General features: G+C 40.4%; 1 protein-coding gene across 3 annotated transcripts in view; it reads left to right on the top strand.

Annotated features, from left to right (window-relative positions):
- LOC122796246 (nebulette-like) overlaps window positions 1–16169 on the top strand; it is a 1283698-nt gene that overhangs the window by 660781 nt on the left and 606748 nt on the right. For 2 of the 3 annotated variants that reach the window (XM_044064567.1, XM_044064568.1), the window contains exon 13: window positions 4498–4758. The exons of the other annotated variant lie outside the window; for it this stretch is intronic. In XM_044064567.1, the coding sequence (XP_043920502.1) occupies window positions 4498–4758 (261 nt within the window). The remainder of the gene's footprint in view (window positions 1–4497; window positions 4759–16169) is intronic. 3 annotated transcript variants of the gene reach the window in all.

Below are 16169 nucleotides of genomic sequence, written 5' to 3' on the forward strand. Positions count from 1 at the left end.
TAAACCTACCACCCTAGAACACAAAAAGGAAAAAACTAAGGGTAATGCTGCTCAATGCCAGAAGTCTAAATCTCAAAATGCACTCGAGGCCCTTCTCAGTATGGAGAACATCGATGTCTGTGCTGTGACAGAAACCTGGTTCAAGGCTCCTGAGAGCACCCCAGCGCTATCAGGTTTTACCTCATATCATGCGTTCCGGCCCCAAAATCCGGACAATACCAAGAAAGGAGGGGTATCCATATTCATCAAGGACACCCACACCTCAAGACTGGTGGCAACGCACGATGCATCGGAGACCATCCAGGTGCAATTAACCATAGGCAAGACTGCTCTGCAAATTGTAGCATGTTACAGGCCACCCTCACAAACTCAGGAAACTCACATGGCCTTCCTGAAAACACTAGAGGGATAAATGTATCACCAAACACCATCATACTAGGTGACTTCAATTACCCTAATATAGACTGGGAACACTACTCAAGCCCAAACACCCTAGCCCAAAAGTTCCTGGAATTCATAAACTCAAATGCCATGGAACAACTAGTCACCATCCCCACAAGAGGAGATAACATACTTGATCTCATCATCACGAACATGGGAGCACAATGTTCAACACCGAAGTATACCCCTCACTGGTGAGATCAGATCACAAACTAATCTCGCTGGAGGTCCTCATCCCACCCCACCTGAAATAAAAAGACCACAGTAAAGAACTTCTCAAAAGCCGACTTCACACTTCTAAAGACTAGTGTGGTCTCCTTTCAGGCCCCGAGCGCGGAAAACAATACTCAAGCCGCTGAATCACTTACAAACGCCTTCTACCAGCACCTGCAGGACTGCATGGATAAGGCAATCCCAAGCAAAACAAAGACTCTTTGTACCAAAGGCAAGCGTCCAGTCTGGTGGACCCCAGCCATAAACAAACTCTACAACAAAGGAGGAAGCTACTACAAGATAGAGCAAAATCCTTAAAAGGTAAGACACCCTTGATCACTATAAGTAAAAAACTAAGAGCTCTCATAAAATCATCCAAAGCAAATTTCGAGAGAAAAATAGCTAAAGACTCAAAAGACAATCATAAGGCCTTCTTTAGCTATGTTAGAAACCTAGGAGGAAACTCCCAGATATGCTCAGAACTAGTTCAAAATGATGTGAAGATTACTGATCCTACAGACATTGCCAACATACTGGCTGACAGGTTCAGTGCAAACTTCTCCCCCCCAAAAGGAGAGATATCTATACCAAATGAGTGCAGCCCCCCAAACATCTCCAGTGCCCAAGTGAGAACTGCTCTCTCCAAAGCAAAAAACACAGCATCCATGGGACCCGATGGTGTCCCCGGCTGTGTGCTCCACGAACTCAATGAGGAATTAAACCCACAGCTAGGACAGCTGTTTAATCAAAGTCTTACCTCTGGATACGTACCCAGGGAGTGGCGCACTGCAACTGTGGTCCCACTTCACAAAGACAGTGCCTCCACAGACCCTGGAAATTACCGGCCCATTAGCTTGACAAGCCTTATCTGCAAAGCCATGGAGAGGATCATAATGGACCTCATAAATAAAGACATAGGGAATTTGCAGACTTTGGATCCAACCCAGTTTGGCTTTGTCAAAGGCAGATCATGCCTTTTAAACTTGGTTGACTTTTTCGAAACAGTCACCAAAGCCATTGATGAGGGAAAGGCAGTCCATACAGCCTACCTCGATCTGGCTAAGGCCTTCGATACAATACCCCACTCGGGTATCATTGAAAAACTCATCAGCTTAAATGTTAACCCATACATCACAAGATGGGTTGCAAACTGGCTGAGTGACAGAACCCACAGGGTCAGAGTTGCTGGCGCCATGTCAGACTCAAAGCCTGTCACAAGTGGTGTCCCACAGGGCTCAGTCCTGGGCCCACTCTTGTTTGGCATCTACTTTTCCAGTACAAGCAAACACAGGAGGGTTATGGCTGACAAAGTTTGCAGATGACTGCAAACTGGGCGCCATAGTAGAAAACACATCTGACACAGATATCCTTCAGAAGGGTCTCACAGAAAGCGGATAACTGGTGCCAGAGCCACGGCCTAAAGTTAAATGCCAAAAATGCATAGTCATACCCTTCGGGAAAAACAAGGTTACCCCTAGCTACCAAATAGGTGGCAATCCACTGAGCACAGAAGAAGTTATCAGGGACCTGGGGACCCAGGTTGATAGTAGTCTGTCATTCGACACCCATGTAGCTAAAGTAGTTAGGAAGGCCTTCTACATTGCCCACCTTATCATGAAGGGATTCTCATCTAGATCAAGGGAGGTCATAGTCTCCCTTTACTCATCACTCATCAGACCAATGATTGAGTACAATGCCCCATTCGGAATGTATCTGACCCGACACTTGCAGCAGCTGGAGAGGCCACAAAGTTCCTCACCAAAAGGATAAAGGGTCTCAAAATCTGTCCTATGCTGCCCGACTGAAAGAACTCCAGCTCTATTCAGTCGCTTACCGCTGCTCAGAGGTGACCTTTGCCTAACATACAAGGCCATGTCAAACCCAGATTTGATGAATATGCTTCACCTCAAAAATCTAGATCCATCAGAGCCACAAGGGGGAGACTTAAACCTCGACACGGCTATTAATAGGATGTGCTGGAGGGATAGATTCATCACCCAAAGACTCCCTATGCTGTGGAACAAAATCCCGGTACATGTGAGGCAGAGCACCTCGCTGGCCTTGTTCAAGAGAAATCTTGACCAATGGATGGGAGATCGCAGATATACCCCAGGAATTACCTCAGTGTCACTGCTCGACAGAGGCACAGCAAAATAATGGGTATAGTTCCCCATACTAAAGGGGTGGCGTAAGCCACAAAACAATGGGCTAGGCTTATAAATGCCCTCGGGCAGATAGCCTAGTATGAACCTATGAACCTATGAACCTAATACAACCTCATGTGGGGGAGCCTGATGAAGAGCTTAACAGCCAATGGGCAACCATTCAACAGCAGGCCACAATGTCATTTGTCGAAGCTCTGTCCAAATATCATGACAGAATAATTGATCGGGAAATTAACACAGTAACTGAACTGTGCAATGATATATAAAAATTTGAGGGTGAAACATTCTTTCATAAACATTTAAATAAAGTGGCAAATGATTTAGCAAGCCTTGAGGAGCAACTTAAATCTAGAAAAATTAAAAAGTTCCAGCGGGATCAATTTGATTACCAAGGGGCCAACCCTTTCAGCAACCCTACGAAACATGTGAGATTCAATCCTTATCCAGCCAAAACCCCAAAAAGAAAAAGATCTAGGTCGATTCTATGAAAAAGGCCTATAAATAATGGTTCATCCACTAATGACCCATCATCCTGCACAGATAGTGACATACTCCCAGCATCGGATTCACCCAACCCCAAGAGGGTCCAGGGTTTAGTCCATTTAGGGGGAAATGCAAACGAGGGGGGAGGAAACACAAGAAAAATCGAGAATATTCAAGGCCTGCTGAAATTGGTAACACAGAAGTAAATCAGAATGTATGTTCTAATGTTTTGAACTTATCTAACTTTGTTTTGTCACCAACTCATTTGTCCATCCTTAATAAAGGTTTAACTTTTATTCCCGGATTTGTGGTATCTGAGGATGTTTTGGCACAAGACGTTATGTCTTTTTGTAGAATTCTTAACTTGAAATTGCAGTATGGTGATGGGGCGGAATCACACAATAACGACAAATTTGTATATCATAAATCAAAATACCTGCCTCCAATGCACCCTATTGTACATCAATTTCAGAGCAGCATTCTCAAAGATCTACACTATTCTGGCTCTGACACTCGTTTTAAACCAAACAACTTGTCACGTAGTGAAAAACAGGCAATTTTTGATTTACAGCACAATAGGGACATAGTCATCATTTCTGCAGATAAAGGTGGGGCAGTTGTTGTTATGAACTGGTCAGATTATGACAAGGAGGCTAGGAGACAACTAGCAGATAGACGCTATTATGCAGAAATGTCTTTAAATCCCACCTACAAATTTAAGAAACAGATTGATGACTTTTTATCTACTGCCAAGTATGCGGGTATTATCACCACTTCTGTGCTCCAACAACTAACTATTCAGGATTCTGCAAACCAATACATCTACTTTTTACCAAAAATACACAAGGATCCAGTCCACCCACCAGGCAGACCAATAGTTTCAGGTAGGGGGTACATCACGGAGCCATTATCCATATTCTTGACCAAGTATTTAAAGCCTTTATTATCACATGTTCGTTCCCGTCTACAGGACACCACTGAATTTTTACAAATCATTTCAGACACACAGTTGAAACCGGGTTTGCTAATGTGTACTCTTGATGTCAGTGCCTTATATACCAACATACCACACAAGGTAGGTTTGGAAGCTTTGACACATTGGCTCAATATGGCACATTTATACTAACCAGACTTTAATTCTTTTCTTGTTGGTCTTGCAGAGCATGTCCTCACCAATAACTTCTTCTTTTACCAGGATACTTGTTTTTGGCAGACCAAGGGTACAGTAATGGGGGCATCTTTTGCCCCCATATATGCTGACCTCTTTATGGCTTTCATTGAGGATCAAATCATTTACAACAGTAGCCATAATATATATCTGGAAGAAATCGACATCTGGAGACATTACTTGGATGACTGCTGGATGGTATGGAGGGCCAATGTTGAATATTTAACTGAATTCATCTCTTACTTGAATGACAACAAATGGGGTCTACAGTTTACAGCTAATTACCATGTAAGTACAATTACTTTTCTTGATGTTTTAACAGGCTACCTGACCACACTTTAAGTACAGAGGTTTTCAGAAAGTACCCCGAATATAACACGGTCCTCCATGCATCAAGCTTTCATCCTCCCCATATTGCCAGGAACATCCCAAAATCTCAATTTATATGAATGGGACGCATTTGTTCCCATGAAGAAACTTTTCAAGAACATAGACGGGACCTTGCTAGCAGATTCAGAGCAAGGGGATACCACATGGGACATGTTCTGCAAGCCAGCAATTGGGCTAATACACTACCAAGGCAGGATTTGTTATCCTATAAATCACGGAGCCATGACGAAGCACAGCCCATCAGGTTTGTAACACCCTACGCCAGGAACTCAGACTTACTTATCAATAGCATCAATAGACATTGGAATATTTTACAATGTGATCCAGAATTAGCCAATCTAATACTGAACAGATGCCTATTCTCATTTTGCAAAGGTAAGAATTTGGCATCATGTTTCAACCACTACAAGCACACAAATGACACAGGATATACCCATTCACTACAAACAACCTTGACCAGGGAACCCCTTGTTGGCTGCTTTCCATGTGGCCATTGCACCAATTGTGATAAAATTATGAAATCCAAACAATTCACAAGCAGGAATTGTTCTAGGGTGTATGATATACAATTTTTTGCCAACTGCAGCAGTGACTGGTTAGTCTATTTGGCTACATGCAGTTGTGGGTCCTTCTACATTGGTCAGACATGTCATCCTATCAGGCTAAGAATTTCTGAACACGTAAATAACATTAAAAACAAAAAAGCTAATAATGCCCTGTACAAACACAGTCAGACACACAAAACTGCTAAATTCACTTTTACTGTTATTGATATGGTCAGGGGTAATAAATCTTACTAAGCCTTACTACAGGATATGTGCCCAAAGAGTGGCGTACAGCAGCAGTGGTCCCTCTCCATAAAGGTGGTGCCTCAACGGATCCTGGAAACTATCGCCCCATAAGCCTGACTAGCTTGGTCTGCAAAGCTATGGAAAGGATCATCATGGACCTCATAAATAAAGATATTGGGGACCTACAGACACTGGATCCTACCCAGTTCGGCTTTGTTAAGGGCAGATCCTGCCTCTTAAACCTGGTTGATTTCTTTGAAACAGTCACCAAGGCCATTGACGAGGGAAAGGTGGTCCACACAGCCTACCTGAACCTCGCAAAAGCCTTCGATACAATACCCCACTCGGGCATTATAGATAAGCTCACCAGCTTAAATATAAACCCCTATGTCACTAGATGGATTGCAAACTGGCTCAAGGACAGAACCCACATGGTTAGAATTGCTGGAGCCATGTCAGACTCCAAACCAGTTACAAGTGGTGTCCCACAAGGCTCAGTCCTGTGACCTCTCTTGTTCGGTATATATTTCTCGGAGGTACAGGCCAACACGGAAGGACTGTGGCTGACCAAGTTCGCAGATGACTGCAAACTGGGCACCATAATCGACTCTCCAGCCGACACAAGCATCCTCCAAAAGGGCCTCATAGAAACAGACAACTGGTGCCAGAGCCATGGCCTCAAGCTAAATGCCAAAAAGTGTATAGTCATCCCCTTTGGCAAAAACAAAGTGCCCACAAATTACCACATAGGTGGTAATCCATTAAGTACAGAAGAAGTAATTAGGGACCTGGGGACCCAAGTTGATAGCAATCTCTCATTTGACAACCACGTGGCCAAAGTGGTTAGAAAAACATTTTATATAGCCCACCTAATCATGAAGGGATTCACATCTAGATCAGGGAGGTCATCGTGCCTCTTTACTCATCCCTCATCAGGCCCATAATTGAGTACAATGCCTCTTTTGGGATGTACCTTACCAGACACCTGCAGCAACTGGAAAGACCCCAAAAGTACCTCACCAAGAGGATCAAAGGGCTCAAACAGATGCCATATGCTGCCCGGTTAAAGAAACTCCAGATCTACTCAGTGGCATACCGCCTGTTCAGAGGCGATCTGTGCCTGACGTATAAAGCCATGTCCAACCCGAATTAATGGACATGCTGCACCTCAGAAAATCCAAATCCCATCGAGCTACGCTCGAGAGACTTGAACCTCAGCACTGAAATAAATAGGACATGCTGGAGGGACAGATTCATAACCCAGAGGCTCCCTTCACTCTGGAATAAAATCCCAGTCCAGGTTAGGCAGAGTCCCTCATTGACTCTCTTCAAGAGGAATCTTGATGAGTGGATGGGAGATCGTAGGTTTACCCCGGGTATCACTTCTGTGTCACTGTTAGACAGAGGCACAGTATACTAACCTCGAAAAAGGGCATAGCAAAATAAATTTAAAATGGGTGGCGAAAGCCAAACACATTCTGGCTAGGCTTATAAATGCCCTAGGGCAGATAGCCTAGTATGAACTTATGAACCTATGAACCTATCTAATAAAACCGGTTGGCACTCTATTTTAGACACTAAAGAAAAGAAATGGATTGTAAAACTAGGAGGTTTGTTCCCTCCTGGTCTTAATGAGCAATTCTGAAGATGAAACAATAGCATGACAGATGCATGTATTTAAATTGTATCATTTGACTGTTTTGTTTCACACTGAAGAAGGCTGTGTGTTGTTTCCAGCTGAAACCAGTCTGGTTATCTGTTTTATGATACTATAAGGATTATAAAGCATCTTTGATCTCAGTTTGCTGGCTCCACTTGTTTTTTGTATTTTACTTTAAGTTTTGGTGCCGTGCAATTGCTCACATGCAGGAGGTCCGTTTTGAGTGTTGCACTATACAGTTTTAAATCATCTAAAAAAAGATAAGTCTTTACACTTTGTTATTTTTCCTGGAGCCAGATTGTTGCCATGATCTTGTAGTCTGTTAAGTAGACAACTTAAAGGGTTAAGGACAAGACAAAAGAGTAGTGGTGATGGAGAGCCACCCTGCAATATCCCTCTTTGAATTTTTAGGCCTGGAGTAATAATTTGTCCTTTATCATGGCTTAACTGCAAAGTGGTTTGCTACTGTTTCATGGCTGCTGTAGTGTAGTTGATCAGTGTAGGGTGTATCTTCTACATACATTTGTAAGCACTCTTTTATCCATGAATGTGGGATGCTGTCAAATGTTTTTAACAGTCTATCCATACCATACTTAGATTCTTCTCCTTTTTACAGTTCTCCATTATGACTTTATTCAACAACACTGTTCTTTGTTCCATATGACTTCCTTTTATTACTCTTTTGTTCTATTGCCATGATTGAGTTTTATTCTAAATGACTAAAAACTCTATCATCATCAATTCCAGTGTATAGTTTATACGTTGTAGGAAGGCAAGTTATTGGTCTATAGTTTTTAGAATAACTTGCAGGTTCACTCTTAAGTAGGAATATTGATTTTCCTGTTGTTAACCAGGCAGGTGGCTGTTTGTGGTGCATATATAAATAGTTCTTACTCATGGCTAAATCTTCATGTAAAGATGTTAATACTTTTAGCCAGAGGTTACAAGGGGGTGCTGAATAGTTCTAACCCCTACCAACTTTATAAATTCTGAGCATTATTTTGTCTCTGCAGCTAAAAAGAGGGTTATTTGATCTTGTAAATCTTGCCAATTTGCAGAATCATAATGCTATGTTTCAACATTGTTTCAGATCACTGATTGAACTATGTCAACAAAAAGTATAGAATTTTCAAGTGTGGAACTCCGAGCTGTCATGAAGTTCCTATTCCTGCAGAAGAAAACTGCAAAGGAAAGCCATGAATGTATCATGCAAACATTAAGTGACAAGTGCCCTTCTTACTCAACTGTGAAGAATTGGTGTGCAAACTTTCAACATGGAGATTTCAAGACAGAAGATGCAGCAAGGTCTGGTAGGCTTCAAACGGTGTCACCTCCTGAAATTATCGGCCATGTCCATGACCTGATTTTGGCAGATCAGTGAATATCGGCTAAAACAATTGCTGAGATACTACAAATATCCAGGGAACATGGGTTTATAATCCATAAGCAGCTGGGTATGCTGAAGCTGTCAGCCAAGTGGGTACCCAAATGTTTGAATACCGATGAGAAAAGATGTTGAGCAAACACTTCCAATTTGATTTTGCAGCATTTTCGTCAAGTTGGTGCCAACTTTTTGGAATGAATAGTTACTGTTGATCAAACATGGTTACACCACTATGATCCTGAGACAAAACAACAGTCCATGAAATGGCAGCACTCAGGTTCACCAAGGCCAAAGAAGTTCAAGACCCAAAAGTCAGCAAGCAAGGTTATGGCCACAGTGTTTTTGGGATCTGGAAGGTGTTGTAATTATTGACTATTTTCAAAAGGGGCTAAACAGTTAATGAAAAATACTATTGTAACAGGTCTATATCATTGAATGTACTATTTAGCGAATGCGTATTAGCAGAACACTAATAAGTGTAAACACTAAATAGCGAAGGTTCATTTAAGTGAAATGTTTTGCTAGGAAACAACCAGTCAGCAATCATCGTGGATTTGCCCTCTTCCCCACTGTAGTGCAATCTCAGAGTTGGTATATTTAGTTAGGAGGTGTGTGGGGGGCACACAGTGGATTTTGTTTGGTGATGTTTTTCGGTGGTTTGCTGGGTTGGTCAACTGTTTTTTAACCCAGTGAAACATTTCGCTTAAGCGATCATTCGCTATTTAGTGTTTTCACTTATTAGTGTTCGACTAATAAGTGTTCACTAAATAGTACGTTTGATGATGTGATGTAGACCCTACTGTAACTTGCAGTGCTGATTAAAGGAGACATTGAAAGAACAAAAAGGAGAGGGGAAGCTGCAGAAGGGAGTTATCTTTTTGCAAGACAATGCACCTGTTCACAAGGCTGGCAAAACAATGGATGTTTTGACGAAATTGGGGTTTGCATGCATAGATTATCCACCCCACTCACCAGATCTTGCTCCATCTGCCTATTTTCTGTTTCCAAATCTTAAAAAGAGTTTGAAAGGGCAGCACATTTTGAGTAACTCAGAGGTGATTGTAGCAGTGGAGCAATATTTCAGTGACCAGACTTCAGACTTTTTTGGCAGGGTTAAAGAAATTTCAGATATAATATGCCAAGTGTGTTGAACTTCAGGAGACTATATTGAATAAGGTGTAAGTTTCATGGCACCACATCATTCCCTTCATGGTCAGGCTTAGAACTTTTCAACACCCCCCTCATAGGTACTGCATCTGGGCCTGGGGTTTTCAAATTAGGAGCTTTTCATAACTTTGTTTCAGTCTCTGTGTCTGTTACTTTATTCCATTTCATATCCTGTACATTTGAACTTCTTAATCTTTCCTTTACTTCTTCTGTTCATTTAGCGTCTCTGTTATGTTCCACATGATCTTTATAGATACTTCTCCAAAATATATCTATTTCTTCTTATTGTTGTGGTGTTTCAATTCCTTTTGCCTTGTTTCCCAATTCTCTTTAAAACTTTTTTGGGTCATCAATAGACTGCTTATTTTGTTTTTCTACCTGTACTATTTTTAGTTTATTATTTGCAATAGTGCATGATAGAACCTTATTTGTTCTGATGATGCGCATTGCTTATATCACGTCTATCTTTCTGAGTTTTTTGTTGATATGTTCCCCCTTTTGTACTCTTCTAACAGTAGTACTTCTTATCTTAATTGCTTTACAGTTTTCTCTATTTGATGCTTCCATGGTGGCATTTGATTTCTCCCCTTCCTTTCCCTTACTACCCTGTGTTTTTGTGGTAAGACTTTATCTGTTATTAATTTAGCTGCACAGTAAAATATCCTATTTACTTCTGTTATATCACATGAATCTCTAAGGACAGTCCTAATTAGTGTGTTCATTTGTTTAATCAAACTACTAACTTTTTGGGTTTTATTGACTTTCTGTAGACTACTTCTTTCATTGATCTTAATATATCTGTCCATTTCTATTAAATCAAGGAACTCTTCTCTTAGGTCATTTTCTTCTAAACTGAGGACACATTGTATGTTCTCCATTTCCTGTGGGCATTCTCTAGAAAGTTTGAGAGCATCTTCCTGTGCCACATTTTTTTAGTTGCATCCTATGTCTTCTGCTGCTCTTTCATATGGGAACTCCAGAGCACTGACTGTGTAAGAGTTTTCTGCTCCTTCCCTTGCTGTGCAACTCCAACTGAAAGCTTGTACTGGTTTCCTATGGAAAGTTCCAAAGTATCTTTGTATGGCAACTGATCAGATGTTTCCTACACCACTGGTTTCTCCTTAATTTGGGAATCCATTGCTCTATCCTGCTCTAATGTTATCTGATTTAGACTTTCTACACTAAATCCTTCACCTCACAGGTACTCCATAAGCTCATTTTCTATTTCTTTAACTTCTCCATTACCAATCCTCTTTCTTACTTTTCCTTTTTGTTTTCTTATTTTTTGTTTTGTAGAAATTTCTGTGTCTGGATTCCTTTGCATGTATTTCTCTTCAAATATCTTTGGTGCTACTCTTTTTGTATTGATTAGTTTTGGTTTCTCCTTTGCATAAATATTGCACCATATTAAATCTTTTTTTCTTTCCCATGTCCATATTTCTTCTTTAGATGTCTCCTGCTCCTCCTGTTTTTCCTTAGTTTGGGGGCTTATTCCACCATGCTGTGATGCAACCTGTGTTAGATTTTCTCCGCAAAATCCTTCACTTCACAACTATTCCATAACTGCAGCTTCTATATTTTAACCACTACTTTACTAATATTCTGTTATATATTCCCTCTTCATGGTCTTATTTTTTTATTGTGAAATTTTCCATATCTGGGTGCCTTTGCCTGCATTAATCTTTAAATGTCTTGGAGGTTGCCTTTTTTGTGTTGATTAAGTCAGCTTTCTCCTTTGCATAAATATTGCACCATATCAGATATCTTTCTTTCCCATGTCCATATTTCTTTTTTATACCTTTTAAAAGTTTATAGATTTTGTTTTTTATATGTTTGTACTTCCTTTTCCAAACATCCCAAGGTTTCTTTGTATGTATAATGTTTTTCATTCATCTGTTGTATTAATGAACACAATTTTATATTTGAATATTCTGACAATTTTTCTTGTGGAAGTATTTTTCTTTCCTCTAATTTCTTGTAATCTTTTTGTATAACTTCTGCCTGGAAATTCTGGGCTTCTTGCATAATAGTAACAGTACATAATTTCCTTCTTATGCTCAATAGTCCACTCTATTGTCCTTATGGCTTTTTTTGGCCTATCATTTTTTTTTTTGTGATTTTTGAGGACTGCTACTTCCCTCTACAACAGAGGGTCTATCCTCCCCCCTGGGCCTGGCCTAGCCTCATTGTAGGAATGTTTCTGTGTCTTGAGGATTCTACACTGTCATTTGTTCCAGTCCTGTCACCAGTGCGCCTGCTAGAACTGAGTACTTTTTTATCTGGGGTCTTGTGCACCCAGATATCTTTTTAATTTTTTAACCTACTTCTGTCCATGATATATGCTATATAAAATACAGTCTATAGATCAGTGTTGTCTTGGTGAGATTTTGTGAAAAACAGGGTCCATCTCGTTAAGGTACTCACCAAGACTTGAGGATGAATTCAATTCCAGCAATACTACTCTCTTTTGCTTGCTGACTTATCAACTCTCCATTTGGACCCCTCTCAGACCTCATAATGAAACAGTGTAGGTGAAGTCTGTCCTGTAAGATGTATGACTCCCCATTATCTAATGTAGCAAAACACTTTCAAGTAGTCAATCAAAACAGAAGATACTCTGTAGAGGCAAGAGTGCCCTGGAGGTAATCTGTCTATAATTGGGCAAGAGCTACAGCGGAATTACCCAAAATACATTAGAGTGTTTCTTCTTCCTATCTTTTAAACTTCCTCAAAAATTCCTTTAGTGGTCTAGGTTCTTTCTCATTAGATCCATAAACTGTGCTGAAAATGAAATGTCTACCTTATACTGCTACCTTTACAAGACTCCATTATCATGCTTATTCCTGTCAACATATACAGTATATCCAGTGAAGTGACTGCCCCCTCCTTGCCCTTTTAAGGCAGCTTGCAATGTGCTGTTCCTAACATCTGGCATAGAAACAAATTGCCATCTACTGACTGAACTTTATTTCCGAGAGCATAATAATTTCAGCCACAGACTTTTTAAGGGAGACAAGCATGTCTCTTTATGATGCATTTCCAAGCCTCACACATTCCAGATAAAAAACTTGAGAGCATCCCTTGTTAATGAAATGGTTTCATGTAGATGGATTGACAACACTTTTGCTGAATTCTTTTCAGTAAAAATACTTCCCTTCAGTCACCTTCAGCAACCCCCCCCCCGAACTTTAATATATATACTCCAAGATCACACAACAGTGGTGAAAATGTAATTCTCCACTATTTACTGAACCAGCATTCAGCAAAATTCACCAAAATGGTGTCCATAGAATAACACTTTTCTAATGAAACATCTCTTGTACACACCCATTCACAGTATCAGTACTGTCTGCCTCCCTTATTTTATATGACCTGCACACACTAGTGTTGTACTGCCTTAACCAGGACTGCAAACTTCAAAGTTGTCCAAAACAACAAGTATTGCTGTATCAGGCAAGACAAGAAAACTGGCGCACAATAGTATCACCACTGAGGAGAGGAAAATAATTCTTCTAAAGCCATTAACTTGATGTACAGGAGTCATTGAACTATTTCTAGAACAACACAATACAGAGATCAAACTCTTTAAATCAGCTGAGGAACATCCAAGATGAAAGAACAGCTACAAGTCTTCATAGAAAGCAGACATTACATCTTTCATATCTCATTTATACTCTACAGTTTCTATCCATATGTTAATATTATGCTACTTCCAGTGACTGTTGAATAGTGGTAAATCTTACTTCTGTAGCAAATGCATTATTCAGGAGATGACTAGATCTTGTAGATGCTAAATGTGGCATGATTTTTTTGCCAGTTCTGCCCTCTACTCTACTCTATCACCAATAGAAATCCAGCCACCAAGTGTGTTGCCATTACCAAGCATCAATATTATGGAGGAAGGGGGAAAAGCTCTGTGGGTACTAAGAAGTGGGAGGGAAATACCCACCATCCCCTTTCTTCCCAAAACCAGTATAACACAATTCTGAATTAGAAGGAAAATGATACCAAAAACAGAGAAAATTGTCAGATTGAGCATGAACCATTCATTGTTTTATCTAGGGAGCCTGAGTCCACAGCATAAATGTCCAAAGTTATTCTGTTGAGTGGAACAGGCCATCATGCAGCCAGAACAACACAGACACATAATGAAGGAGTCAATCTGTAGCCTCAGAAACATATATATTCAGTCAGAGTCTTTGTGCCCACTGCACTGCTGTTAACATAGGTTACAGTTCTTAGTAGATTTAATCTTCCTGCCACCAAGTCAGTCTAATCACTGACCACTAGCTTAATACTGAGTGTATCAAAAGCTGTCAGTTCCTCTTCAGCTTTGCCTTCTCCTGCTGAGGTGCAAACTTATTGGCAGGAGCAAGAGCAATACTAAAAAGTCTCCATGTCCCCCTAATCCAGATGACTTGGTCGATGAGTTCTGAGAAGAATTGCTTGGCATCCTTTGTTTCTGACCTTTGGGTGATCTGCCAGTGGTCTTGGGAAACAATGAGACAAAGGAGTTACTGCTGCTGACCCAGTCTACCTCGTCCACAAGCTGCATGCCAAGATTATTCTGTTGTTGCACCCCCTTTTGAATGGCATGTTTGTGAACAACTATACGTATCTGGGTAGATCAAAGAATTGCTGCTAGCATTGATCTGTAGCAGTTGGTGTGGCAAAGGATTTAGGGATTGCTTGATGGGACCATAGCCTTCTTTTTCAGAAAAAAAGAAATGGGGGCATTACTGTAGTCAAGCACTATCTGAACATTTGAGACAGAAATCTGAAGGCCATCATCCTATTCCGTGTCTTTTCTCAGAATCAGTACCCTGTCATTATAGTCATGTAGTCTCATAATATAAAGTGCCTTGGAAAGTTATTCCTTCAGTTTCTAGATGCTGTTATGCTGGCCTTTTCCACAACTGGAAGAGGACCAACTGTAAACACTTGTGCTATTGACATTGTGATAAAAGTCAAGGAATCTCTTTCTTCCTTCTCTTCAGGCAGCCCTATAAGGATGCTATTTCTCTGACTTTTATTTTCCAACCCATAAATTTTTATATCCAGTGGATAGATTGATGAAGAAGATTGACAGCCCTTGTGAGTGATACTAAATCATCTCCATGTTCTGGCAAGGTTGGGTGATGGACATTCAGTCTATGTGCTTGCCTGTTAGTTCTGACCTGAGAAATAGGGTGGGATGTAGGGGCAGACACCTCAGCACAAGGCATTAATGGGCACAATCAGCAGTACCTACATTCAGTTTCTGAATGCTGATCCTGCATTTGTCATCAGGGTGATGATCTTCAGTGCTCCATGCAGGGAGTAGTGCATTTCCAGCATTCAGAAATTAAGGCATGTACTGTGTTTGCTTTCAGGGCTGAAGTGCCCATCACTCTGTGTGCTGTATTTTGCTCTAGCCAGCCACTTGTTACAATTTAAAACAGAGCCTTTCTTTTTTTAACATGCACTCACATATAAAAGTTACATAAAATCCCCAGCAGACGTTGGAGCTCTCCAAGGACTTCTGCTGTTCTTGCACTTTCTAGCATGTCAAACAATAACACAATTTAAGTGTTTGACAGTAACAGATGCAGTACCATGAAGTAGCTCAATTCACAATTTATAAATGAGACTTAATGTTTGATTTTTTTTCCTTTTTTACATTAAATAATAGGCCATATTTACTGTCTAGCAGGATTGTGACATTTCTGAGTCTTTGAAGTGATATTTAGGATGTAGGCATCATCATATAATATGGATATAGAGCAGGGAACTTTTTGTGATGAGGATTTTATTACACTTTTCTCTTGACTTACTTTTCTATGTATTTCTTCCATTTTTATGTATATGAAAATATGACGGTCAAGATGAGTACACAAGCTCTTTTACCAAGAACTGAAACTGACAAGTATGCTGACATGACTTAGAGAAAGGATAAGCATTTCAGGTTTTAGTTAATGCCTATATACTCCACAGACTATACATACAGGTTATAACCGGTCAATATCAGTATGTACAATTACCATGTCATAATGCCTTTCTACAGTTAAAAGTATAATGTCAAAATTAACAGGAAATGCTGCAAGTAGTTTTCCTTGTACCCAAGTGCATCACTCGACTTATTTATTCCATCAGTGCTGGTTCGGCATGTACAGTGCCTTCAGTCCATTGCATTCTGAAATGAAATGCAGTGTATTAAGGCAGCATGAAAACAATGGGTCCAATCCATAAGACTTGATGTCAGTATAAGTGACCACTTACACCGAGAGCAGGTCTTTTAGAATCTGGCCCCTGGTGTAAGCCTGTCTAT

This window comes from Protopterus annectens, chromosome 3.part0, assembly GCF_019279795.1.
Source record: "Protopterus annectens isolate FY-2018-M chromosome 3.part0, PAN1.0, whole genome shotgun sequence".
In the NCBI taxonomy this organism is placed as follows: domain Eukaryota; kingdom Metazoa; phylum Chordata; order Ceratodontiformes; family Protopteridae; genus Protopterus; species Protopterus annectens.